The sequence below is a fragment of the Rattus norvegicus genome, chromosome 4, assembly GCF_036323735.1.
Source record: "Rattus norvegicus strain BN/NHsdMcwi chromosome 4, GRCr8, whole genome shotgun sequence".
In the NCBI taxonomy this organism is placed as follows: Eukaryota; Metazoa; Chordata; class Mammalia; order Rodentia; family Muridae; genus Rattus; species Rattus norvegicus.
Genome location: NC_086022.1, coordinates 34,898,510 through 34,926,438, shown reverse-complemented (window position 1 = coordinate 34,926,438; position 27,929 = coordinate 34,898,510). Strand labels below are relative to the sequence as shown.

Below are 27,929 nucleotides of genomic sequence, written 5' to 3'. Positions count from 1 at the left end.
TGTGAGGCTTGGCTTAGGAAGCCCTAGACTGGAGCACGCAGAGGCAAGGGATGCTGGGTGGGCAGTACTCAGCATGAGGCTCCTGTGCTTACAGGGTTCTGTGCTTGCCCAGAAGTCCGGGCAAATCTGGTTTGTTTTGTTTGTTGTTATTTGCTTATTTGTTTGTTTTTAAAATTTTACCCATCTCTCATACATTATATCCCACAGTTTCCCCTCCCCTATTCCTCCCAGTCCATGCCCCATCCTCCCCTCTCCCCCAGATCAACTACTCCGTTTCCCTTTAAAGAAAGGGAGAAAAGAAAGAAGGAAGGAAGGAGGGAGGGAGGGAGAGGGAGAGAGGGAGGGAAGGAGAGAGAAAGAGAGAGGGGGGATGGGGAGGGAGGGGGAGGGATGGGGGAGGGAGGGAGGGAAGGCGGGCAAGTGAGCAGGCTTCCCAGGGACATCCACCACACATGATCTAACAAGATACAAAAAGACTGGGCACAAACCCTCATATCACAGCTGCACATGGCAACCCCGTAGGAGCAAAGGGTGCCTGGGGAAGTTTTTAAACAAGGATGCCAGGATCACCCATCAGTCGTTTTCAACCATTCCTTCTTGAAAGCAACCCTGTCTTATCTCTTGAACCCATGAAGATGGAGTGAGTAGCACGGAGGTTTTGACTGCCCCACGTGCTGAGTGTCCACGGAATCAGAACAGCATAATTCATAAAGGGAACATCGCCCTCCAGTTCATGGGCTGGCCACCCCCTTTCATATGCCTGCCTAGGAAACCAAGATGTGGTGGGCCTTTGTCTTTGTTGCTATTTGTTTTTGTTCTGGTTTTGTCCCTACTTTGTGTCTTTGTCAAAGGCGCGTACACTCAGGCCGTGTTGGTCAATCCACCTCTTTGAGCGAACACTGCTGTTGTCTAAAGGAGAGTAACTGGCTAGCGCAGGGCAGAGTCAGGGAGAAGGAACTTCAGTCAGGAAGGTCTGGCTATGAAGTCTGCACTGGCTGTTTGCCAGCAAGTAAAGTCTTCTGAGTTGGACTTTACAAGTGTAACATTCTCGTCCGCCCAGCCCAGGAGAGCTGTAGAGGGGGTGCGTGGACAGCCGCCATTAGGCAGGGAGCAGGAGCTTTATGAACAGCATCACCCGTGTCTGAAAGGTAAGAGTTATCATGTGACCTATGAAATCTTATTTTCTCCTGAGAGATTATTTTCATGTCCCAAAATTGAGGCTGAAAAAATGAAGTGCTGGAATAAAAAAAAAATTTTTTTTTCAGGACAATGCCAATGCAACCATACTTCTATTATCTAACCGAGCTGAGAATTTTTTAAACTTTCCTGACACAATAAGGTGCAGAATTTAAATTTTATTCTTACTTAAAACACTCAATAATATTTTCTTCCTTTTAGTGAGATATTTGGAAAAGGTGATACCATCTAAAATTATTTGTTTTAAGTAGTGATAGATAATTTATTGAAAGGTATTTTATCATTTTTAACTGATACAAAAACTTTTATGAAAATTTCTAGGTATCTTGTGATAATATGTTTAAACGGTAATTTTTATCTTAAAATTTTATTAACACTTGTAACATACAAAGACTTTTACTGAGTGTTATGTGATATATTTACTTTTTAATTTGGTTTTATGAGATGAGTGTGTGAGTGTGTGTGCTTGAGTGTGTGTGTGTATGTGTGTGTGAGAGTGTGTGTATGTGTGAGTGTGTGTATGAGTGTCTGAGAGTGTGTGAGTGTGTGTATGTGTGTGTGTGAGTGTGTGAGTGAGGGTGAGTGTGTGAGTGTCTGTGAGTATGTTTGTGTGTGTGTGAGTGTGTGAATGTGTGTGAGTATGTGTATATGTATGTGAGTGTGTGTGTGCATGAGGGTGTGAGTGTGTGTGAGTGTGTATGTGTATATGTATGTGTGAGTGTGTGTATGAGTATGTGAGTATGTGACTGTGTGTGTATGTGTGTGTATGTGTGTGTGAGTGTGTGAGTGTGTGTGAGTATGTGTGTATATATGTGAGTGTGTGTGTATGAGAGTGTGAGTGTGTGAGTGTGTATGTGTGTATGAGTGTGTGTGTGAGTGTGTGTATGTGTGTGTGAGTATGTGACTGTGTGTGTGAGTGTGTATGTGAGTGTGTGAGTGTGTGTGAGTATGGGTGTATGTATGTGAGTGTGTGTATATGAGAGTGTGAGTGTGGGAGTGTGTATGTGTGTATGAGTGTGTGTATGTGTGTGTGAGTATGTGACTGTGTGTGTGTGAGTGTATATGTGTGTGTATGTGTGTGTGTGCATGTGTGAGAGTATGTGACTGTGTGTGTGAGTGTATATGTGAGTGTGTGAGTGTGTGTGAGTATGTGTGCATATATGTGAGTGTGTGTGTATGAGGGTGTGAGTGTGTGAGTGTGTATGTGTGTATGAGTGTGTGTGTGAGTGTGTGTATGTGTGTGTGAGTATGTGAGTGTGTGTGTGAGTGTGTATGTGTGTATGTGTGTGTGAGTGTGTGCATGTGTGTGAGTATGTGACTGTGAGTGAGTGTATATGTGAGTGTGTGAGTGTGTGTGAGTATGTGTGTATGTATGTGAGTGTGTGTGTATGAGGGTGTGAGTGTGAGAGTGTGTATGTGTGTATGAGTGTGTGTGTATGTGTGTGTGAGTATGTGACTGTGTGTGTGAGTGTATATGTGTGTGTATGAGTACATTTGTCCTCACTACAAATGTATGAGGCAGATGACCATGAACAGCCTGTACTTCCGTCTCTGCTTCTTGAATCCCATCCACTGAGCATTCCTGTTGTTTCTCCACTAACTTCTCAAGAGCATAGGCTCGTGTATCCCATGATCATTCTTTCCCCCATGGAATAGTCTCAGTTCACCCCTTGCCTACAATCTGGGCTCATCTCTCTTGCCTCAGAGTGTCCATTTCTAGACTTTCTATTCTGCTAGTGCTGTTTGCCTAAAACTTTCTGTTTCCCACTTGTGGTTTGAATGAGAACATGTCCACAATAGGCTCACGCATTCGAACGCCAGCCATGCCAGGTGGTGGCACTCTTTGTGGCAGTATGAGACCCTTAGGAGATTCATTGGAGGAAGTGCATCACCGAGGGTGGGTTTTGAGGGCTTATAGCCTCATGTTCTCTCTCTTCTCTCCTTCCCCCTTACCTCCTCTGCCCTCTGTGTGTGGATAAAGACACAACCAGCCAGTTTCCTTCTCCTGCCAGCATCCCATGCCTTCCCTGCAACTCTTATGGACTCTTGCTCTTGGAACCATAAACCCCTTCTTTACCCTTATGAAACCACTCACAATGGTCCTGTCGGTTTCCATGAAAGTCTTCACTTTCTAGAGATGACATTTAAAAGATGTGTTCCTCAATAATATTTTCAGTGTTTTAAAAACTAAAAGCTGGGAGTTGGGGAGATGGCTCAGCTGCTAAAATGTTTACTGTGTAAGCATGGAAGCTAGAGTTCAGATTCCCAGAACCTAGATAAACAGCCAACTGTGACAGCGTGTGCCTGTAACAACAGCACCAGGTATAAAAGAAGGATGCCCTCCTCCTAGCTGACAGGAGCTTGCTGGCTAGCTAATATAGCTAATCGGTGAGCTCTGGGTTCAAGGGACCCTGTCTCAAAAATAGGATAGAGAACATCTGAGGAAGATACATGACATTGACCTCTGACCTCTGGCTTCCACATGCATAAGGACACCTAGGCTCTTGATCCTCCCCCACCCACACACACACCCAGGTAAAGACACACGTGCACTTCCCTGCCATTCCCAACAAAAATCATTTCTTAGAATTAGACTTTGATACTGTCCCGTTGGAGATCTTTATTGACTCCCTCTCTGAAGTTTTATGGAACAAACATTTTCCAGAAATATTTAAAAAATGGATTAGGTATCTTCTTTTAAAAAAAAAAACCCACACAGCTCTGTTACTGATGCCTTTCAAGACTGTCTAAAACTGATGCTGGGCGGTCTTTACACGCGATTCCTGTTTGTTAGGGGAGAACCAGTAAAAGCGGTTGCCCAGCTGAACGGAACTTTCAAAGGAAATTCCACGAAGGTCTGATTTTTCCCCCATACTTCAAAGAATAATAATACATACCCCAGACCCTGCTGCCAGACTCGAATTTTGTGAAACCTCTTGCTGCCAATATATTGCTGGTGTTGAAATACAACCCATGTCTCTCACAGCTCTGACAAACATACTTAACACATTTATGCATACATTAGTTAGTGTAAACATGCCTCACCTAAGTAGAAGGAAAGTTTTTTTTAGAATTTTAATATTTCACCACCATGTCATTCCATGGAAACCAACCTCAGTGCTGCTAGCAGAAAGTCAGACGACTCTCACATAAAACATCGCAACACATTAGCAGCAAGTGTATTTGGTCAGGAAGAATGGCAAACCGACTGGGGAGAAGTCTATGGACCACATGCAGTTTTAATTAAATTCATTAAAAATGCTGTGTCTCTCAGTAGATTTGAGGGCAGATAGAACCACTTAAGAATAGCAAAGCTCTAATCCAGTTTGTCAAAACTCATAAGAATACAGATGCAATTTCTCACACAAGGACACATCCAGCAAGTTCACGAATGAGCAATTGGGGTGCGTTTTTTAAAAACTAACATTTGTAAATTATTGCAAGATGTTACCAGCCTCAGACCAGAGTTGCAATTTCCAATTCCAATGAATTGATAAAAGGCGCTATTAATAAAAAGGTACAGTTTGGGCAGCTGACATGGCTAATTGATCAAGTAATTTGAGTTAAAAAAAATAATACAAGTCTTTGCTAGGAGCCCAGACAGGGATGAAGTCACTCAATTTTCCAAAAGTCAGAAGGCCTTGAAAAAACTAGAAGAGGAGACCACAGAACACTTTCATGCCTGACCAAAACCAAATAGAATGAACCCAACATACAAATAGGCGTCAGACGATCTAACATGATGAGAGATTTCAGCTATGTAGGCTAACCTTTCATTTTCTTACTGAAACACACCAAATCAAGGATTACCTAAACAGGGTGAGTGGAGCACCACAGCTCAGTGAGTTGTCACTGGAAGGGTGGGGAAGGAACATTTCCCCCACCTCGTCACGTTTTACTATCGCTAGCTGAGGTCGTGTTCAACATAGCCCTCGAGTCTCCGGATCTGGCTTATATTAAAGCAGGGTAAGACACAAATGGTCCCAGATGAACTCACACTCACCTAAGCTGACATTTTGAGTAAGGGCAACTGGAAGGTGCATTGCTGCGAGCCCACCCAGGGATCTCTCCAACAGCTGTATCACTGCTTGCTGAGAACATCGGACGATGTTTGGTTCTACAAAGATGCCCAGCTGAGGACCACTGTGCGCGAACCGAGAGGGCAGAGGATGCGGCCTCTCCAGCTCTCTAGCCAGGTACTTGAGAGAAACTCGGAGAATGTGGTACATCTGTTAGTACTCTGCTTCCCTAAGCTCATCAGTGCGAAGAAACCCTCCATTTTTCCATCACGCTGTTGGTCCATTTCAGGAGGGGGCGTTGACATACGTACATTCTCTCAGTCTGCCACACAGCCACACAACCACACACTCCCTAGCTCTGAAATAATAGCTTCAGGAAAGGCGCTCTCCTATCCTTTTCTTGTTTCGTCCTCATGATCTGTTCTGAACAAAGACTCAACAGGAGACACGGACTTCGTGATGATAAAAAAAATAATCAAAGACGCTGCTTTCAGAAGTAGAGAAGTTAGTGTTCAAAACAGGAAGGCAGGCGTTTCTTTAATGCTCGCCCAAAAACAGGAAAATAAATATCAATGTGATCTTACAATAAAAACCAAGGGAGCCAGTGGGCTTTATCCAACCAGTAATGCCTGAGGCAATTCTTATCCACAGAAGAGCTAATGTATTACAAACCCACACACGCACCATGTTCTTGTTTCCTTGGAACTTTTATTGTCCAAGGTGTCGTTCTATGCACGGCTACAATCCTGACTCAAACTGCTTAATCAGGAAGTTCGAGTGGGTCACCAGAGGCTGCCCACGTGACGCTGGAGCATGGTCAGGTAGAGGTGAATTAAAGCTTAATCTCATTCTCTTAAAACCTCCATGCCTATTTGGTTTCCCATCACACACACACACACACACACACACACACACACACACACACACACACAAAGAGAGAGAGAGAGAGAGAGAGAGAGAGAGAGAGAGAGAGAGAGAGAGAGAGAGAGAGAGAGCTTCGATACACCACATTCATGGTGAAATTGGTTACTCACTCCGTTACAGAATACTCCAAACTGCAAATTTCAGATTTTTAAAAACTTTAGCTGTTCTTTAGAATCTACGAACTGTCATTTATTAAAAGAAAGGTTCAGTCACCTATATGTTTCCCTGCAACAAATTCCTCCAGCTTGGTATCAAAACTGGGTCTATAGAAAATCTTTCATTTTCTGTGTCTATGGCAACAGTGCAGGATTTAGTTTTGTTTCTTTTGAGACAAATCACCAAGTGGAGCGTCTATCTCCCCGGCTGTCTCTTCTCCCCAGTTGCTTTGTGTTCTGTGCAGTTGGCCACTCCTTCCTCTCCGTACTTAACATTTGCATGTTTCGAAGAATTCAAAGGATTTCTAGCTCGGTATAGGGAACCCCTGCCCTTACTCCATTCTGAATGTGAGTTCTACCTTTTCCTGTAACAACTGTGGAAACTACTATCCAGATTCTTTTACTAAGTACATAGTTATTAATATTATGTTTATTTCTTTAGAACTTATAGATAATATATATTGTTATCCTTAAGCAGATCAAATAAATACCTAGGTGGGAAATAAGACTAAAATAAAAAATGGAAGGACATAGGAATAAGACATTGCCTGCTGAGAGAGGAGACGGAAGTATTGTTTCTTGATGTAGGCACCCACCCACAGGCAAGGGTGAGGTGAGCCTCCCTTCTTGTGGGGGTTTTGATTTTAACTAATGATAGAAGGAAGGTATTTGTATGCCTTCCAGGTCCTGTTGTCCTCCTAAGGGAACATCAGAGGTGTGCTGAAATTTTCAGCTTATTCTTTGAAACCTACCATTGAGAAAAGCTTTGCCTATCTCTGGGACTTAAGACTCTAGGTTGCCATATAGAAATAGAGCATCTGGAAGGCAGGAGCACCTCCCTAGCTGGTCTTTATGAGGAAGAAACATTGACTGTGGATAGGAAGTGTGTTGAGTTGGTAGACATCTGTCTCGCTATGAGGGAGGTTTGATTGAGATTTCTGGGCCACGTGTAAGACATTGGGTTTAGAAAGATTCAACTTCATAGCACTACATAGATACAGATCGACTGAGGAGAAAAGGGGTGACATAAGCTAAAGCAGAGATACCCTCCTCATTCCCCGTAAGGGATGAGTGGAGAAACGGAAGGTACTGAGAAGGTACACACACACTTGTAGTTTCTTTCTCCCAGATTCTAGATCTTGGGGCAGCTTACATATAAGGAGTTAACACTTCTTCTTCGTATTTCTCTAACTCATCTGGAAATGATGCCATTTTTAGAAATGATCCCCCTTTTAGAAATAGTAATACATCAGTTACATCAAAAAAGGAATATTGGCCAGTAATTTTTGTCTACCAAGTTTCCTACAATTCTACCTGTATTTAAAGAAAAGTTCAAAGTCCAGATATCCTTATTTTAGGGATGCTCTTCCTTCTGGGAAGTAAGGGGGAGAGTGGGTATCTCTTCCTTTTGGTATTATCACAAAGCTCATTTCTTTAATAACCTATTTCAGATTTAAGTAGTTGATGATCTAAAAGAGAGCCATGCCAACCACTGGCCTACTTTCCAAGACCTTGAGTCTTCGTTGGTTACAACTTTCTTTCCTGTTTTATGCCACAAAGACCAAGCCAGCTTTTCCTTCTACTTCATTTCCTGTACTTTAAAAATACTTTTAAAATTACATTTTTATTTAGCATGTATGTGTGTGTCTGAAAGAGGGGGTAGGGAATGAGCCACTGCATGTGTGTTGTGTGTGTAGAATAAATCCTCTTTTTCTATCATGTGCGTACATATGGTTGCATGCCTTGCGATGGGACTGAGGTCATCAGTCTTGGTAGTGGGAACCTATTTAGTCACTTGCCAGCCCTTCTTGGTGAATATTTTTCAATTATATTTTTGCTTATTGTGTTCATGTGCCCTCTTTTATTTTTCTATCTTCTTATGCCCAGATAATGTCTTCATTTCTTTAACATCCTCAGTCTATAAGATGCCTTTTCACTAAGAGATTTTTAATGTTCATTAGTATAGTGTAGAAGGCCAGAGAAGTAACACAATGGGCATTGGGAGTTTTCTCAAAGCAAACTCATAAAATAAGTCCATCCGTTATCTGCTTTTAATAAAGCATAACAAATGTAAATTTTCAACATGAGACACTAGTTCAAAACAGTGTTGGCTAATTACCTTAGTTAAGGTTTTACTACTGTAGTGTAGTAAACCATGACCAAGGCAACTCTTACAAAGGAAAACATTTAATTGGGGCTGGCTTACAGCTTGAGAGGTCCAGCCCATTATCATCATGGTGGGAGCATAGCAGCATGCAGACAGACATGGCACTACAGAAGGAGCTGAGAGTCCTACATCTTGATCCTAAGACAGCAGAAGAAGACTGTGTACCGCACGGGGCATTGCTTGAGCAAGACAGCCCACACTCCCCACAGTGACAAGGCCATACCTCCTGATAGTGGCACTCCCTGTGGCCAAACATTCAAACACACGGATCCTTGGGGACCATTCCTATTGACACTACTACACTAATTTTCACACTTGTTTCTTGCCTCTTATCCCTGAGGGCAGCTTTAAGCTAGGTATGGTAGGATCAAGTCTCAGAATTTTTCTCAAGCCAGAGGCAGTCATGACTCCTGTATGCCCCTGGACTTGAAGCCGTTTCTATTCTAGCATGCCCCATATCATCATGTTCCTGATACTATATTACCTCCACATGCTGTATTTATGTCATCTTAGGGTCTTTGGTCTGTTTTCCCTCATTGTGTTAGCCGTCCTTTTTTTTTTTTCTGCTGAAGCATCCTTTTCCTGGCATTGTAGGGTACAGATATCTCTTCAGAGGTCACTGCATTTCTGCTCTACTTATAACCCCTTACGTGTATTGACACACACACTTGCTCATGTGCATTTGTATATTCTTGCAACGGGGCCCTGTGGGTCACTATCCACACCCCATCTCACCACTGTCAACCTGCTACACATGTACTTGGCACATTGGATTGTCTGAGCGTTTCATGACTTTTTGCCCCATTATTATTCCTTACATTAAGTGAATGTTCTCTAATGTAGCATGCTTATTTTAAGCAACTGTTCACTATTATTTTGAGCTATTATCACAGTGGTTGCCCTCAAGCTTACCATGTACATTATAACTTCAGATTCCTATTAACATAATTCTAATGAAATATAGGAATGTTATTCCCATATATGTGTACTCCCTTTGTCCCCTTTAATACTATTATTATATACACAGTATATCTACAAATGTTACAAGCTCGGGGATGCATTTATAATTGTTACTTTCTAGGATTTTACATATTTTCTAGAAGTTGAGAGAAGAAAAGGTTGCAATTATGTACTTACAGCTTTTCTTATTTAATGTTCATTGTTTCCACGTCTGGTTCTCTTCACTTGTTCCCAGGGCTCCAGATCGCCTCTTGGAGTCATTTCCTTAAGTCAACTACAGCTTGGCTCCCACCTGCCCTGTTCATGCTGCTTTTACAAACTAGATTGTACTTCTATATATAATGGGTCCAACAGCACAAGTATAGATGTGGCATTCACACAGCTGCTTTTGAAATCGGAATGTAAGAAGGATTAAAAAGAAAACAGTTCCTACAGTCTACATGCCTACTTCGTTTTCCCTCTCTATGCATTACTTTCTGCCTGGGACCACTTGCTAGCATCCAAGAAAATATCCTCTATGGTTTTCATTTTACTTGCTCCATTTTAGTGCTGCTGGGGCTAGAAGGAGTGTGTAATAAAATACTCAAGCTATGTCCTCAACACCTACCCATTAATATTTCCTGTAAAATGGCTGTGCAGCAGTGAACAGCCTTAGCGGTTTTTCGGGACCACCATTATCTCACCCCACTGTTCAGACAGCTGTTCTATGTTGTAAGTTCGGGTTGACAGGTACTTTCTTTGAATCAGTTTTCCTTGGTAACCTTCCTATCATCATCGTTTCTCACAAGGGGTCAGAGGTTAGTCCTCTCAGGGCTTCTGCTTTAGGTGGAGACTCATTTTCAGTTTGCTTCCAGGGCCTGCTCCTTGTTCTTCGCTTTCAACATTCACCTTGGGATCTGTTGCTCAATTGTCCCATTCAAAACCTGTCGACTCTTGTGGTTTATAAAGTAATTCATCGGGGTTGGGGATTTAGCTCAGTGGTAGAGCACTTGCCTAGCAAGCGCAAGGCCCTGGGTTCGGTCCCCAGCTCCGAAAAAAAAAAAAAGTAATTCATCAAATCTGAAATGCTTCCACCTTTTGTGATGAATTTGATTGTCACATTGTATGTTAAAATGTACCTTTGTGTCTATGTGGATGCGTGTGTGTGTGTGTGTGTTGTAGCAGAAAACAACCCCTGTGGTTGTTCCCCAGTCACTAACCATCTCCCTCTCCTCCTCTCCTTTTCTTCTTCTCACCCTCCCTCTTTCCCCCTCTTCCTTTCTTCCTGTGTACCCTTTCTTCCCCCTTCTCTTTATTCACTGGCTTGGAACTTGCCTTGTGGGTTAGTCTGGTTGACCAGTTAGCCCCAGTGACCTGTCCATCTTCCCAGATCTGGGATTACAAGTGTATGCCAGGGCTCTCAGTTTTGTATATGCATTCTAAATACTTTACTATCTCTCTAGCCTTTCTATTTGTTATTTCATTTAGTATTTTCTACTTATTTTCTCTTCCCTAGCCTTCTAGTATTCTAATAACATCTGTAGCAATTCACTATTATCCATTTGGTTACCTACCATATTTACTTATTTAGTTAGTATTTCCATTAGTTATTTGGACAACACACATACACACACACACAGCCTTTGCCAAATCTACCTGGTTGTTATCACAAACAATTCTGTTGCCTGCTTCTCCCTGTGTCAGGATTTCTAGTTTCTTCAAAAGCTTGTTGGGACCTACCTACATTTGATAATGTAGCAATTCTATGGACTAGTCCTTCTCAGGATAAGATGGTTTTGGTAAAACTTGTTCTACCTTCCCCCTCTTAGCTTCAAATAGTGCTCCTTGAAGGACACAGACTACAGCAGATGCTCACTTGTTCTGAAATGACAGGTTTGGTAATGTTTTTGGTAGGCTCTTTCTCAGAACACATCAACTGTCCTCCACTGCTGACCAGTTGTTCTATCATTTTAAAGCATGCCTAGGACATACATAGACGTCTCCACTAAATTTTGACTCATTTACAGGAGTCTTCTAACTCAGTTTTTAAGATTTGGTATTACCTCAGGAGGGCTTCTCTTAGTTGTCTCTTCCACTGGTTCTTTCAAGAAAATGAGCTGACCTGTGTTTTAATGTTTGTTTGGTTTGTTTGAGACAGTTTCCCCATGTAGCCCTAGAAGCCTGGGAACTCCCTATGTAGACCAGACTAGCCTTAACCTCAGAGATATGCCAGGTCTGCCTCTGCCTCCTGAGTGCTTATATTAAAGGCATGCACCACTATAACCTGTTGGCTTTATTTTGGCTTTCAAGTCTAACTACCAATCTCCTTTATGTGACACCTGCTTTACTTTTGAGGGTGTGCTTACAGTTGAGTACCCCATATTCTGATGCAAAATAATGCAACTCCATGTTCTCTTCCTCTGTGCCTAATTTCCCTCAACACAATCACTGAGCCACTGGTCTAGTGGCTGTGGGTGTGTGGCAATGGAATACTTTGCTTTGAACTAGACTTTTATTTTTAAGAACATGGTGTTGGAGGTGTGTTGAGCAGAACTAGCCTCTGATCATTCAGTTTGCCTTCCATCTGCTTTCCCCAAGAGCCAAATTCCAGAATAACATTCCTACAAAAGTGAGTATGACTGCAACTAAGGCCTTCATAGTCTTAAGATGAACCCATGGTAAGGCCTCCATCCTTCCTTCCTTTCAGACAGAGCCTCAGAAGTGAGTTTCCACCTGACAGCCATACGTACCTGGAATATAGCCTCTTCTACATGAGGGAAGGGAGAATGAGAAATGTCAACACCCCATTGCTCCCAGGAATACACCATCACCCTCCAATTGGGAGTAGGATAGGGTGTATTCTTTGCTTTCTGTGGACAGGAGTTTCCTTAGATCTGAACAGGAAATATGGAGGAAAGGAAGGCCAGGGAGCTAGACCACAGATCCTGTTCTTATCAAGTCTTGATACGTTTTCTTGAAAAATTTTTATTTGCTAAATGTTACTTCTAAAATTTCCAGAGATTTAAAAAAAGTATGTGAGATGGCCAGAACATGACATGTCATGCTAGCAATAGGGCCATTGAAGACTTCTTGGGTCAAGCAGAACATGAACGACTATTCTTCGGGAAAAAAAAATCACCTGTAAACATCTATAATATTCACATCTCCTATTCTCTCTCTCTCTCTCTCTCTCTCTCTATATATATATATATATATATATATATATATATATATATATAGATTGTATATATGTGTGTGTGTTTGTGTGTGTGTATGTATTAACACATGTAATTAACACACACATGTAGTCATTCTCTTCATTTTGGTGTAAAGTTATGTTTAAACATTATTTGTATGTTTCTTTATTTGTCTGAATGTAGTAATCCTCATTTTGAGTCTTGTAGGGTACTCAAATGCCAGTAAGGAAACTAGAATTTTAAATAGAAGAATGAAAATAGAATACTAAAGTAAAATTTAACTCTCTTTTTAAAAACTACATCTTGAAACTCCAAACCACAGCAGTTCTCAACCTGTGAGATTTGACCTCATTGAGGGTCACATATCAGAAATCATGCATATCAGATATTTACATTACGATTCAGAACAAGAGCAAAGTTAAAGTTATAAAATAGCAGCAAAATAGTTTCTATGGTTTGGGGAGTCACCACAGTATGAGGAACTAAAGGGTCAGAACATTAGGAAGGTTGATAATCACTGCCATAGTAGGCAGACATTTAGGTCAAGGGCTGTGTAGAAAATAGGACATCAAATCAGGCCCTGTAAACAGTGAAAGTCAGGAGGGGACAAGTCATCAAGAGACATATGGTGAATACTCACTAGAACCATTGACAAGCCATGCCAAAAAAGATAGCCTTTTCACTAACTCCAGCTTGTCCAGATATCCAGGGTACCAGTGTCCAGTTGGATAAAGGACAGCAGATGTCAGTCAAGGTCCAGTCCAAGGCAGATTCCTTTCCATTGCCTCTCCATCCATGTTGGTCATGTAAACCCCACATCTCTTCCCCTTTACTAGGCTGTGAATTAGGGAGGAAGGTGGATAGGAGTGGACCTTTAGGAGAGCCCAAAGCTTTCTATCCAAGATGAATGGAACATACTAACAGAAACTATTTAAAAGTAAAGAATGGACTATGGTTGTTTATTTAGTATAGTTTTCTTGACAACTAGTAGTATTGTAGACAGTTGCAGACAAAATAAAGGACCCGAGTTCACTCTGCACTCTTGATTTATAAGGTGAGTAAATTCTACAGCAACACTCTAGTCCCATAATGTATAGGAGAGTTCTGCACACATCATAAATACTATTTTGCTGGTCACCTCTCTTTTACATTTCTTACACCACAGTGATTTTTTTTCCATATATATTTTTAGCTACCCAGCATCCAATACCCTGGTTCGGAGAGGAGCTTTGCAGTAGATCAAAGTGGAGTTACAGGCTGCCCAGACATTGCGGAAACTGAACGTGGAGAGGACAGCATGGGGGGTCCTTCCCTGCATCGCTTCTCACTGCTAACATGGGGCTCATAACTTAGGTCTACCTAACAGGCTTCCAGATGGCTCTTGAAGTCTCAAGGGAGAACCGGAAGAGAACAGAGGAAATTAGTGACTACAGCGTTTAAATCGTGGGCACAAAGGTGAAGATCTTGTGCAAGAAAGGTCAGGACATCTAACCAGGCACATTCATCAGGTGACCTGACTCTTTCAGCTGCCATCAGTCTGCCCACATTGTCATGGCGAAGCATCATGGGCTAGGTAGCTGAAGCAATGGAAGTGATTGGGAAACTACACTCAAGTTGGGGGTCCACTTTGATTCTGGGTAGGGCTCTTTAGATAACTGCATCTTCATTGTGTTCGCAAATGTCCCCTGGTATGTTGCACATGGTGAGGAAGATTAAGGACACTGTGTTCTTTCTTTTTATAAGGTCACTTATCTCATTAGATTAGACCCAGAGCACCCTTATAAACATCATTTAACCTTACATTTTTTCCCCCTAAAGGCCCTGGTCACTAAATGCTTCAATATTTGAATTTTAAGGACATACTACTAATCAGTCCACTGCAGCTGCCGCCTAGTTTCACATCTATTTCCGACCAGAATTCTGTAGCATTTATATCAGTTCCGTAAAGTATCTCATATCTTCTGCCAAAGATTATTTTCTGTTCAACTGAAGCCGACTTCATTTCTATTCTGGCAACCACAAACCCAGACATTACTTTGGAAGCTGGCATCTGAATCATGTTATCTGGGAAACTGGTTGTGTCCTTGCCGGTTTTAAAGAAGAGCCTGAGTTCACAAGTGGGATCTGTCAGTAGTAACAAACAGCTGAGTAGTGAGTGCTTCCTTTGGAGAGATTGTGTTGTTACTGCGATAGAGCTGTATGGGTGGAATGAAGGATTTAAAGGCATCAGTCTACTTCTCGTGGCGCTAGATAGCTTGAGGAGTGAGCAGCAAGCTCACCCCTCCATTTTAGCCCAAGGCATAGGTCCAGGGACTTCCTCTGGGGCTCATAAATATTTATTGAAATGTTTTCCCCAAACAAACACAAAGTTCAAACTCTGTGGGTTCCTGGGCAAAAGCTGCTATGTTGTCAGTGACACTGGGTAACTTGCAAGAAAGTCATAATAATATTCACAACATATGGGACAGAGAACAAATGGAACAGAGATGGAAATGTATAAACTTAGGCATTCTCCATCCACCTAGAGGACTGAGCTCTACTTCCCAGTGAATGGTTTGTGCTTTCTGTTTGATCTTTGGAACCTGACTCAGCTGGCCCTAACACCAGACCTTAATCATCTTACCTGGGGACGTCAATACTCAGTGAAGGCATATGCAAAGAGAAAATTAGGAAATTATTTGAAAATATGACCATTTGCTACATTAGGAGGGTTTACCAATCCTTAACATCTGTCAACAACAGGACTAAAGACTCTACAGTCTGTCTACACTTAAAGGATATTGATATTGGCAACAGGTATCAAAGTGGAACTATAAGAATATAAAATAAAGCAGATATCAACTTCCTATAATAGCCTGTTCTCTAAGTGTCAGAGCTAAAATATAATCCAGATATCTCATCTTTTAATATGCACGCAGATACTACCACAACTTATCAACAACCACCTGACTGTTCTTTTAAGCAATAAATTCAGAGACAGAGCCCAGGAGTCTTGGGAGCCAGTAACAAAGCTTAAGCCAAGGTTTTATTTTTTTTTCTCTGAAGTAACTGCAAGGTGTTTCTGGATTGGCTTCCATTCGGGAACTATGTATAAGAACTGCTTGATTTCAAATGTCAGATTCAAAAAGAATGGTTAGCCTTTGTATTCTCTGGAAAATGACCTCAGTGGGCAATATTTTAAAATCATAGAGTATACTTATGAGTTCAAAGGGTACAAAGGAGATATAACTAATTTGTTGGTAGGCTGGCATTCGATCTCAACTATTGTCACTCACCAAATCAGAGACGGGAGGAGAAGAGGAAGCCACAGAGGCCAAGACAACCAACAATGTCCTACATAAGTCCCGGTGTTCCTTTTGACAGGATGAGAGGGATGCATATCCAAATGTCTCAACTCAGAATGAAAAAAGGCCAACTGGAAGCTTCCCATGGATGTCTCTCTGATATTAGGAAGAGGCTTATTTGGGGCCTATGTGAGTTACCTTCCTTGGTCCAGCCTTGCATTGGTCCAACCATCTAACTCTGTTTGATATGTCTGATCTTACAAAAGAAAAGACACATCATCTGAGGGGCATCCCTGGGTCAGGGAGGTCTTCTCCTTGTGGTTTTTCTCCTAGTGATGGTGGATTGAAGCTCACATGGGTATAATGGATCGCAGACTTTGAACTTATGAAAGGATGGATCCCAAGAGACCAGGACTGTCCAATACAGGATCACTAACCCTATGCCACAACTCAGCCTTGGCGTGTTAGCTATGCAAAGGAGGCACTTGTACATTTAGATCACTAAAATTAATTTAGGTTAACTTTAAAAGTGGGCATTAGATTTTGTTATTGGAAAAAGTCTGAACATGGCTGGAAAACAGTGGCGCATGGATCTCCTTTTTTGATCATAAAGTTAATGAAATTCAGCAGTAAGTATTTCTGGATACAAACCACCATTTGAAGACTAAGTTTATGTACAAAGAAAGAAGAGTGATGTCTCACTGGTAATTCACATTGGTGACATTTTTGAGATTTGAATATCTTGAAATGACGGAGTTAACCGGAATATGTGATTAAAGTCATCGGTGGCACCTTGTGACTTCACTGGACATTAGACCAGACTACTTGACTTTCCAGACAACCATATTCATTTGGTTGTAACTTCTGTGGTAAATATACCTTGGGTATCATGGGAAGTTAACGTAGAAATGTTTTCCCTAGCAAGAAAATATTTTGGGGGATGTACAAAGGTAAAACTACGACCTTCCTTAGCTACCTCCCTGCATACCCACTTCCAAGTTCCTCTAAAGACATCTCTGCATAGTGAAGCTTGGGGGCTGCTCTGCACTATCCTGGGCCAACTTTGTAATTCTGTTCTTCAGTTTTGCGGCCACACTCATGAGCAGCTAATTCCTATGCTCATCTGAGGACAGAAACAGGGGACAGGCTGAAAGAGAAGCATTAAACTCCCCCGTGGATTGCTGTCTATATGCCTGTGAAGACAGGTACAAGGTAAGACTAGAGCCTGTGATTGGGCAGTGAAAAAGGAAGGCAGACTGAGAATTTTAGAGGTGAGTACAGAGAGTACAGAGAGACAGAAGGAAGGAAGGAAGGAAGGAAGGAAGGAAGGAAGGAAGGAAGGAAGATGGAGGAAGAGAATGATGATCCAGATTCTGAGTGGCTTTAAATAGTCACAGGTAGCTATGAATATCTTATGAGGAATAGATAGTTACAAGGCAATTTGTCTTATCTAGGTGGGCAGATTATATCAATATCAGTTGGCTCTCAGTTCATTGTGTGGACATGTTGTGGAGTGAGAATTTACCGATATAAATCTGACTGATAATTTACAAGCCTCTAGAGTTTTTATTGTCCTGGGCTACAGAGATTTGTGACAGCTAACCACGGGGGGCAGATGGCTGGGAATGAGCAGAATCCGTGGCAAGAACCTGAGATGAGCAATAGCTGAATGGGGCTAGCCATGGAGGAGGAAAAACCACCAGGCCCAGAGAGCAGCCGGTGTTAGCGTGGGATGGCACCTTTTAAAAATACATTTCACGCAACACTCCCCTGAAAGGATGAATCTTACCTCTATAACATGCCCATCAAATCCTCTAAAAGAGTGCAATTTCACAAGGATGGTCCTTCTCCCTCCAGAAAACACAAGGATTTCCGTTTCCTGTGTCTTCAGCCTTTAGTACATATTATTCTTCTAGTGCAGCTCCATGTCTAGTTGTTGTGTGTAGTTTTAAATGTTAGCGCCTTTGCCTGGGGTTGACCTCCATTAGTCCTAACCCAACTTCCCTATCTTTCTACCCGCCTTTGTTCCAGGAGGTGACTGTGTACTACCAGCTCCCACCCAAGACCCTTGAACTGCAGATAAAAGACATACACCCACACAGTTAATTCCTTTAATTTGCCTTCCTGACACAATTGCTGGGTGTTGAAAGAGTTGTGGTCAATCTAAGGCCAGTGGGAAAATTCCAAACCTCCAAGCACAGAAAGATCCCTCCTTTCCAGGAGGAGTACAGCTAATTTAGTTCCTGGAACAATTACAAGTCAAACTGTTGAACAAAGACACCTGTAACTCTCCATCTGACCCCCTTGGAAAGGCCTAGAATGGTCCACTGACCTCAAGTCAGTTTGGAGGTCACTCCCCGCTTCCCACCCTCCCTCCACACTGATAGTATCCTGCCTAGTTACCATTGTGCAAATTCTGCTCCAATTGTTTGAACTCTGCCCCAATTGTTTGCAAGGTATATAACTCCCTGGTAGAGTCTGCTCAGGGTTGCCTTTCTCTGAAGTGGAGTTGACCCTGGTGCATTGGAATAAAGCTCCTCTTACTTTTGCATCTATTACTGCCTCCAGCAGAGGCCACAGGGCATAGCTCCTCCTGAGACCTCACATGATTGCATTCTTTTCCTTAAAGCATGACAGAAAGACCTCTCCTTCCCCCTTTTTGCCTTTTCCGCCTGGGACCTGGAAGTCCCACCTGTATCTTATGCCCAGCAGTTGGCCCCGGCCTTCTTTACTGACCAGTCAAGAACCAACTGGGGAACAAGACCTCTGCATCAGAGCCTCCCCTTACATCTAGTGAGTGTGTTCTTTGAACCAGGCATTGCGTGAGGCACAAAATGAGGAAAAGCTACACACCCTGCTCACGGGGAGATCACAGCCTAGGATAGGCATGTGAAGAATCAATACAGAGTAAATAAAGTAATAAAGAGGAACCAGACTTTGACCATAGTAAGAAACTGACCCTGGGGCACAATTTTGACAGAAGGCACATGGAATAGATGGCATCTCAAAATGGGAATACAGCATAAGCACATGCATAGAAGCACAAGCTTTCAGGGGGCCTTGGAAAAGGCTAGAGGTCTTTGTTTCCTTGAAAGTAAGAAATCAGAGACAGGAGGGAGTAAAGGCACTGGGTGGACAAGGTAAAGCCCAAGTGCCCACTTACCAGATTCCATGAAGACGAAGTACAGAGAAACTTCAAAAGCACCAACAGGAAGCAGAAGCAGCTTCCTTTGTCCACTTCAGCTGACATCATCCCAGAACATTAAAATATTATCACTGCCCCAGTGGCCATGCCAAACCCGAGGACTCCAGAGAAGTCTGGAAGAATCTGTCATCCAGCTGCATGGTACCTGTTGCTCATCAGCCATTAAAGTCATTGTAACAAACTCACACAGGATTGGTTTTTGACCTCAGAACTTCATGGGCAGCCAGAGAAATAATAACATGCAACACAGAGGCAATTTTGCAGAGAAATTATATATATTTACATATATTCACATTCTTTCCTTGTGTGAAAATAAAAAGCATATGTTTAAAGTGTTGGAGGGTAGATATGTCCTGATCAGGGTTTTTCATCCTCAATCTTTCCCTGTGACTGGTTAGGTCATTGCCTATCCAGACTAGGATGGCTTACTTGACTTGAAAGAATTGTATCGATGGAGATTTGGTTCCTAAATCTTCCTAGTTTAAATCATTTTGGGGGTATTTCTCACAGCAGATCATTATGTGACTAGCTAATGCACCATGAGGAGAATGCTCATTATAGTATGTGGTAGAGGGAGGAGGTTTAGGTTCTGGCAAATCCGAACTCCTACCCCCTGTGTTTGTTTAAGTAAAATATGTTTGTGTAGCAGGGTGAATGCACTAGAATTCCAGTCAAGGTAGAGCAGATCAGTGCTCTGAAGGTGCTACTTTCAGCTTCATTAATTTTCCGCCTTCAAACAATGAAAAAGAAAGCCTTTATAAATTATGGCTAACAGAGAACTCATATGGGATTTATATGCACAGCAGTTGCAAACGTTATCCACCCTGTAAGGCTGTCCTTGTCATGACAACATTGCACTGACTCTAACACTAAATCAGGTACCAACACAAGTCTCCCATTTGGAAGGACCTCACAGTGGACTGCCCATGGCTGACACTTATGCTTGCCTTTGCTGTCACCTCACCTAGTAGGTGAAAGGCAGGCCCTGGACACTGTCCACAGTCAGGCAGCCAGAGGTCAAGGGGTCAAGATCTGGAGCAAGATAACAATAGAGAAAGTTTCCTCGTCTACACTTGCTGAGAGTCCCTTTGCTGCCATGAGCTCCTGCAGGCTCTGGTAGCAGGCTTTGGGCTCAACTCTGTATTGTGGAATGTGAACCATCACCACAAGAAAGCTCTATGGATCTTGTTAAGAACACAGAAAGAACTTCTGCCAATTGCTAAGAAATAAATTCCTCCTTTCCTGCTGCTTGGACCACAGCATAATGAGGGCTCCCAACCTCTCCTTGCAGTAATAAAATGAACTCTGCAGGCTTTTCCTTTTGATGTATTCCACATTAGAAGTCTGCAGTTGATGCCTTTTCAGCCTTAATTTATCTCCCCTTGTAAACATTTCTGTACCATTTCCAATATCGTAAGTATACACGTCCTTAAAAATAATTCACTCCTCCTATTTCAGATGTATCACTTTATGTTTCGGGTCAGATTTGGGGCTACACAAACACACCTCTGGCTACAGTTCTGCAAATGCCTCTGGCAGCAAATTAACTCAAACAATTGCTTTGGCTAGGTAGTGAAGTTGCCTTTTAATAATCCCCCCACTCCCATCCCCCTCCCATTTTTGTCTGGAGGTCCAAGGACAGGGCTCCTGAAGTATTTTCTAGCAGGGCCTTTTCTGCCAGGTTATTACACAGGTCTTAATTTGGTGGTTAGTTTATTCAATGTTTCACCACCAGAGGGTGCTACTTGTTTGTGTCTAAAATCTGATATTTCCTCACAGGACTTCGCAGGCCCTATGAACTGAACTTCCATTATTACGTAAAGCTCTCCAGAAGATGTACAGGAAACCTGAAGTTCAAGGAACAAGATCCGACTTCATTTTTGAGATTATGTGTTGACAATCCAAACGGAAAATCTCTGTAGTTGGCACAAACCAAGCTGTCCTGGTTTATGACTAATACAGACTATGACGTGCTAATGTAGTTCATTATTTAGTATTTGGCTCAATAATTACTATAGAGCAAGAATGAGCTCAAAATTCTAACATCGTCTTGGTGTACTATCCCAGCAATACAGGAAATTAAGAAAAAAAAATTCTCATTGCTCGATCAGCATCACTTTCTAACAAAGAAACTGCACCTACCCTATTGTTTTGTATATGCATCTCTCTAATTTTCACACAATCTTATTTCAGTGTGATGCTCATACTTCTTTGCTTGTTTATCACAGTATTGAGAACTGCCTCAGAGTTCCATGTATGGTAGGTAAGTATGTACCTTGCCACTGAGATCTATCTCTCTCCCCAGCATATTTTACATCCAAGAAACATTCAGATTTGTCAGCTTTAAGTTTCCTTACTGTTGTTTGTGTTGGTTCCTTGTCTGTTACCATGATAAAGTTGCCTGATGAGACCCTGAAGGAAGGGTCTATTTGGATTTGCAGTTGGACAGTACAGTCCATCATGTCAGAGGGGCCGTGGGAGCAGGGTCTTGAGGCAGCTGGCACAAACAGGCAAGTGTGTGGATGCTGGGAGGTTTTCTAAGATGGCTCTCAGGTGGCTTTCTCCTTTTAAGTCAGCCCAAGACCTCAGTCGAAGTAATAGTACCACTAGAATATACAGCAGGTCTTCCTACCTCAACTCTGTAAATGTAGAACCCCCCTCAGACACGCCCAGAGGCACATGTCTGTCAAGATTCTACTCCTGGAGAGTTAATTAAACATCATGATTAACCATCGCATCAACTTTTAATAATTCTCTGAGATTTACATACAGATTTTCCACTTGATATTTTCTGGTATGCATAGAGGAGGTATACAATTCCATCTTCACTCATCTGCATATGCAGAATATTGTTAACCTGTGTGCTTTTATGTGAATTGCTGGGAAAATCAGGTCCCAGGAAAGGTTTCCTATAAAGAATTAGGTCCAAACTTTAGGCTCTGTGAGCCGGCTAAGGTCTCCTTCATGTCTATTCCACCAGGCCATTATAACATGAATATTAGTCATAGGTGTAATGTTTGAAAACATCTGTGCCCCAATAATAATTCTGTTTTTAGAAAGAGGTAGTGGCCTGAAGTTTGGTGCTTGCTCCTACAAATGGTGAAACATTTTGTTTTTAAGTTTTTTATTTATATTTAAATGTATCCGTGTCTGTCACTGTGTACCATGAAGGTGTCTTATTCAGTACTTTCATGGTTTCCACTATCCACAGATAAGCACAGAAACCTGACATGTAGGGAGCGGTGACCTGCTGCGCCTCAAAGATGGCGCTGGTTTCCTCCTTCCACCCTCCCAACGGTGAGTGCTCCTTGTAGTAAACAAGTCCTTATTTGGCTATGCCTGCCTGGCCTTCTAGCTTCTGCATAGTGACAGCCTGTCTGCATGACCCACGTGGCTTGCTGGGATTGGCCAGCACTAGCTATTTAAGTGTGGTGGTGGGGTTTCCCGGGGTCAGAAGATTGTATCAAGGTTCCTGAGTAAAACTGCTTGAAGAAGATCTCCTCTGGTCGTGTCTTCCTTGCTGGTCGAGGTTGGGCGCAACACTGATATAAAAGTGAGACACCTAAAAGTTCATGGACCTCTTGGGGGAATAGGAAAGAATTCCCTCAGCAGAGCCTTCTTCTAACTCAGAGCCAAAGGTATCTTTGGCTTTCAGGAATGTCACTGGTTTTATCCTATGAAGACCTGAGGGACTGGCAGTTTCACAAACATTTACAGAAAGCAGAGCCATCGCTTACCTTCTGACTGATGAGTTGCAAGAGGAGTCTGTGTCTCCTTGGAGTAGGATACCACCTCCCTAGGCAGGAAATCCACCTGGGTAACCTTTGACACGCCCAGCTTGTTCAGTCTTCTCCTGTAAGCAGCAGAGGGCAAACACTTAGGAAGGCAACAGGTTTATTTCCAAAGACCTGCCAGTTCAGAAAACACAAAATGAAACCAACTGAGTTATCCTCAGCTTCTCAGGGCAGCGTCAGACTCAGTGCCCTGGTGTGGAACCATGGCCCTGACTGGATGCATGATGTCACATAAACCTCTGTCAGGGGCCCTTCTGTTTATCTGTAAACTGAATTCTTGCTCCGACTCAGGTGAGACTTCTCTCGGAGCATCTCTGAAGATGGTTGGATGGGAGGCTTAGAGGAAGCTTTCATTTGCAATGAAATTCTAGTTTCTTGGGGTGGGAGAGCTTTCAGGTTTGTGAAGTCAGCAACAGTGAGAATCTTATTCCCAGGTAGAATGTAACAGATTTCATTGGTCCAGGAGAATGATCAATAAGTGAACAAGTGTGTTTGTAAGGCGCACTATGACAGCACAAATGAATAAAAAGAACAATGGGTTCAGACTGATAGAGCCTCAGTACAGGAGCCCCAAGCCATAACCATCCATGAAAGTAATCATATTTGAATATTTATGTAACATTTCAAATGTTTCCAGATGTCTGCACCCCCACTGTGTCATCTGTCATCATAACATCTCTGTGAAGGGTGGAATGCTATCTTCTCTGTATACGGAGAAGATTCGGCTCCAGTGCTCAAATACATACAAATTTAAAACTGGTGGGACCCTGGTTCAAACACTATTGACCCCATAAATATGCTACTATTGACCTGAATCCTGATCCAATGCTTCCCCTAAGCCAATGGGTCTTAAGTAAGCGTGAGTCAGTCCAACAACCTGGTCCTCCTGAGTTATTCAGAAAACAGCCACCCACAGAGGCTCCTCGGTCTACTGGAGCACGCAGAGCCGCTATCTGTGTGTGTGTATCTTGCACAGTCATTCCACCCTCCATGATTTAGCTTTCATATCTGGGAACAGAGATGATGGTATCTCTGTTGGGATTCTTATTGGTAATGCATAGACACCATGCATACATTAGGCATAAACCACATATATTTTATGTACACGCATGCATAAAACGTTCAGGCGTATATATCTTAGAATGGTTTCTTGAACTTTACTTTTAGGATACAGAGTTAGCGGCAGAGTCTCTAGCTGGTCTCCCCACTCCAGTTCTACATATCCTCCTTAAAGCTAATTTAAGGAACACACACACACACACACACACACACACACACACACACACACACACACTTGACTAGCAATAAAAAAATTACCAGGCCAGGTAAAGGGCTTAGAGTCTGAAACGAGGAGGAAAACATGAGTGGACATATCAGGTCTATTTTTTTCACCCAATTCCTCTTCCCAAGGCCCGAGCCCAGTAGGGTGGTTATTACTGCAAGGTCCAGGAGCGTAGCACCATCTCTTCAAGTGTGGGCCACCTTGACCTAGAGATCACCCAGCTTCTAACCTTCCACCAAGATGTCCACGCCCAGGGATCTCCACGTGTGAAGTGAGTGCTACACCTGCAGGCAGGGCTCTGGGCATCATGCTAACAGGACATACACTTTAGGCCTATCTTGTTGGGCAATGAGAAACAGGCCATAGGCACGTCAAAGCTAATCCATAATTTGATAACCCACTTAAACCACTCAGGCAAACTCCCATAGACACTGGGTTCTCGTCCCTGAATAAACAGGAGGAGGAGGATTCGGGGAGGTAGCAAATCTTTTCAAGTCCCATTTTTGTTCTCCCTCCCACAGTCAATTCCAGAACTGTCATTGAGTTGTGGGGTTAGAAGAGGCAGATGCTTGTAAAACCTGAAGTTAATGCCTGGCATAGCTTGAAGCTTTTGACCCAGGCAGCCTGGTTTCCAGTGTATCGTTTCGACTGATTATCATAGTGCTTAATTTATAAAACTCCAGACGAGGCAGATTCATGTATATTCTAAATTTAAGAATTTTTTTAAAGTCTGTAGAGTTGATTATCCCTGGCAAGAAAAAAATTAAGAACTGTACTCCCATTTTCAATTTATACTGATTTATTCATTTATTCATTTACTTTGGTAGGGGTACCAGGGAGTGGGGTTTGGCTGCTCCATTTGCTTTTGCATTAATTAAAAATATCACTGTGAAATGTCCAAGTTTTCAAAACTTGGCTTGAATAAATGAGTTTATCTAACTAAAACAAAAATATTTTCTTGTTTCAATAGTGATTGAAAAGTTTCAACCAGCCCCTTGGTGATGTTATGTTTGGGAGATCAGGGTCCTAGCTCAATCCGAGCCACCAAAAACAAATAAAAGCTGAACTGTCGCCATGTTGATCTCCCAGGGCACTGATCGGTTGACAATTTGGCAAATGGTGGTTCTTGATCCACAGAGTAGACCTGTCCCGAAGGACCGAAAACTGTACACCCACTCCTATAACTCATCCTGAGTTATGCTAGGTAATATAGCACCCTATAGACTCTGGATTGACTAAGCTACAGTGTAGTAAATGTGCATTTACATTAAATCACATTTATATTAAATGTGTTCTTTGGGACCATTTTGCTATTCTCCTGGCAATTGTGTATTGATGCTAAACACCTTCAACATATCTTATTTTTATCCTGAATAAAATTGCGTAACATTTTTTCCAGTTTTACAGATGAACCATTGGGGAATCAACGGTGCCTATAAATTTGGTCCTGGCCCGTAAGCGGCAAGCCTCAAATGTATTGGACAGTCAGCCAAAGGGCTGTGTACTTGAAACGTGTGCCACCTGGACCTTGTCTAATGCCAATGACCACACCCACTGCAACAAAGTTTTCATAACCTAGTCTCAGTCCACTCTTATGTATTCATTTTATAAGTATGAGAAAGGATTCCTGGATGAGAAAGGGGCCTGGCCTGGATTTTCAGCATGCTACAGAAAGACCCTGCTTCTGAGGTAAGTGCCACATAACAGAGCTCAGTAGTAGTGGGTCCAGAAAGGCTGGCTAGAAGTTGGTGTGCTTCCTTGGCGAAGCACTTCCTTCCAGCTGTTTCTGCAATGGAGTCTTCTCACTGTTGCTTTGATGCGACACCAGACCACGCTTCATTCGGCCCAGAACACATTGCTTTGCCCAGTCCTTGAATATTCAGTTTCCCCAAACTATTTCTATCACTCTATCAGATGACAAAATAATTTTTAAGTATGTCTACCAGGCAAAGCACATAATACTTTCCTTTATAAACACTGAGCAACTGCTGCCCTCTTTTTGTTCAAAGATTTACAAATTCATAGTGCTTTAATTCAAAGGTGTAGGGAAACTATTTAACAAATACAGGGAAAAACCCACTGTCATACTAATACTACTGCAATCGTTTTTCTTTATGATTAAGCTATCAAGTGCATATTGGCTGTCAGTTCTGCTTCCAAACCTCTCTGCGGCTCCTCATCATAGCACACAGCATAGCACATCGTTTCTACTGTAGGCCCTTGTGCATGTCCTTGCATTCTTTTGTTTTCATGCCTGTGTCTGCTCTCTTCTTCACGCAGCTCTGCACTATGGCACTTACTTCAGAGTCTGACAGAGAACGTTATAACCCAACACATGAGGACAGAAAGAAGAGAACGAGGAACGAGCACTGTGAGAATAAAGGCAGAATGTAAATGGACGATGCTCTGGATGTCTGTCATTTTTATAAAAGTCATCCTGCATATTTTCACCTCAGCAATTCATTTTTAAAAAATACGGGGTTTTAATGAAAATTTTCAACTGCTAAGCTAGATTGACGTAGGGCTTTAGATAACTATAATAAAGTAAATGATTCAAAAGTCACCTAAAAAAGCACAGTAAAGACTCACCTATTAAAAAAAAATGTGGCTGTGTTTAATGAACACAGAGGGAACTCAAATAGGTGAGGCCCTGGGCTGGTTTTCCAGATCAGCAGCAGTGTTTTGAGAGAAGAATGCAGTCACAGATCCACCTTAAACCCATAGCACTAACGCGTGCAGCCACCTTAAATCCATAGCACTAACACCTGCAGGCTGTGGAGCCCTCATCTGTGTTTGGAAGTCTGACTAATGTCTCCCCATCCCTAAGAATTCCAATGGCCACCTAAGGTTGTGTTTCTCTGGTAATAGCAGAGTGGAGAAAGATCGACTTCAGTGTCTGAACAGAATCCTTTCGACTTCCCCAATCAGCAGGCAGGTTCCAGAGCACATGGCTTAGTGCTCCTGAAAGGCGGAGAAAGTTCTGAATCAGCCTTACGAAGGCCTAGGAAGCTGGGCAAGAAGTGTAAGAAAAGAAACATTGGGAAAAGGCACCTGCAGCACACAAACTATGAGCAGTTGGCTGGGATGCATTTTAATTAAAACCCCAAAGGCCTCAGTAAGTCATCCTGGACACACTGGGTAATGGAGCCACGGTCTCTCATAAGATGACCTCATGTTATCCTAATGTGACATAGGGGCCACATCTCCACAGGCCTGGGACTGGGCCTGGACTCCGCTCTATCCTTTTAAGGCCATTCTGAAAGATCCCTCTCTCTGGAGGAAGCTGGCTCTGCAAAGCAACACTGTATCCAGCCTAGATGTTTTTTTTCTGAAAGGAACACTGAAGGTGAAGAATGTTGCTGTTTCAAGCTTGAGAAGGTTATTTGGTATCTCTTGGAGTAAAAAGATAACCCACTGTCCATGAGCATGACACAATCTGCCCAGGTACTGATCTGCTATTAGCTGCATTTCAGGAAGAAAATTACTCTTTCCTGAATCAGTGTCCCCCATTCATCTGTGTTTTCAATGTTTATTGATGTAGCATGAATTAGTATATAATTTATTTCCTCATGATGAATATACTAATGTATGGACATGCATTGTTTTTAATTCATCCACCAGTGGGTCGTATTTGAGTTATCCTATGCGCAGATGTTACTAATAATGGTGCTTAATTTCCAAGTACATTCTAAATATTTATCCTTATTTTCATAGATACATGTAGATCTTACTACTCATCTAATAAATTTCTTTTTGCAACAAAGGT

General features: G+C 42.3%; 1 protein-coding gene across 3 annotated transcripts in view; it reads right to left on the bottom strand.

The window, feature by feature from the left end:
- The window catches only part of Dync1i1 (dynein cytoplasmic 1 intermediate chain 1), a 313,335-nt gene that overhangs the window by 206,209 nt on the left and 79,197 nt on the right, over window positions 1-27,929 (bottom strand). For all 3 annotated transcript variants that reach the window (XM_006236026.5, XM_017592509.3, NM_019234.2), the window contains one exon: window positions 22,825-22,940. In XM_006236026.5, the coding sequence (XP_006236088.1) occupies window positions 22,825-22,940 (116 nt within the window). The remainder of the gene's footprint in view (window positions 1-22,824; window positions 22,941-27,929) is intronic.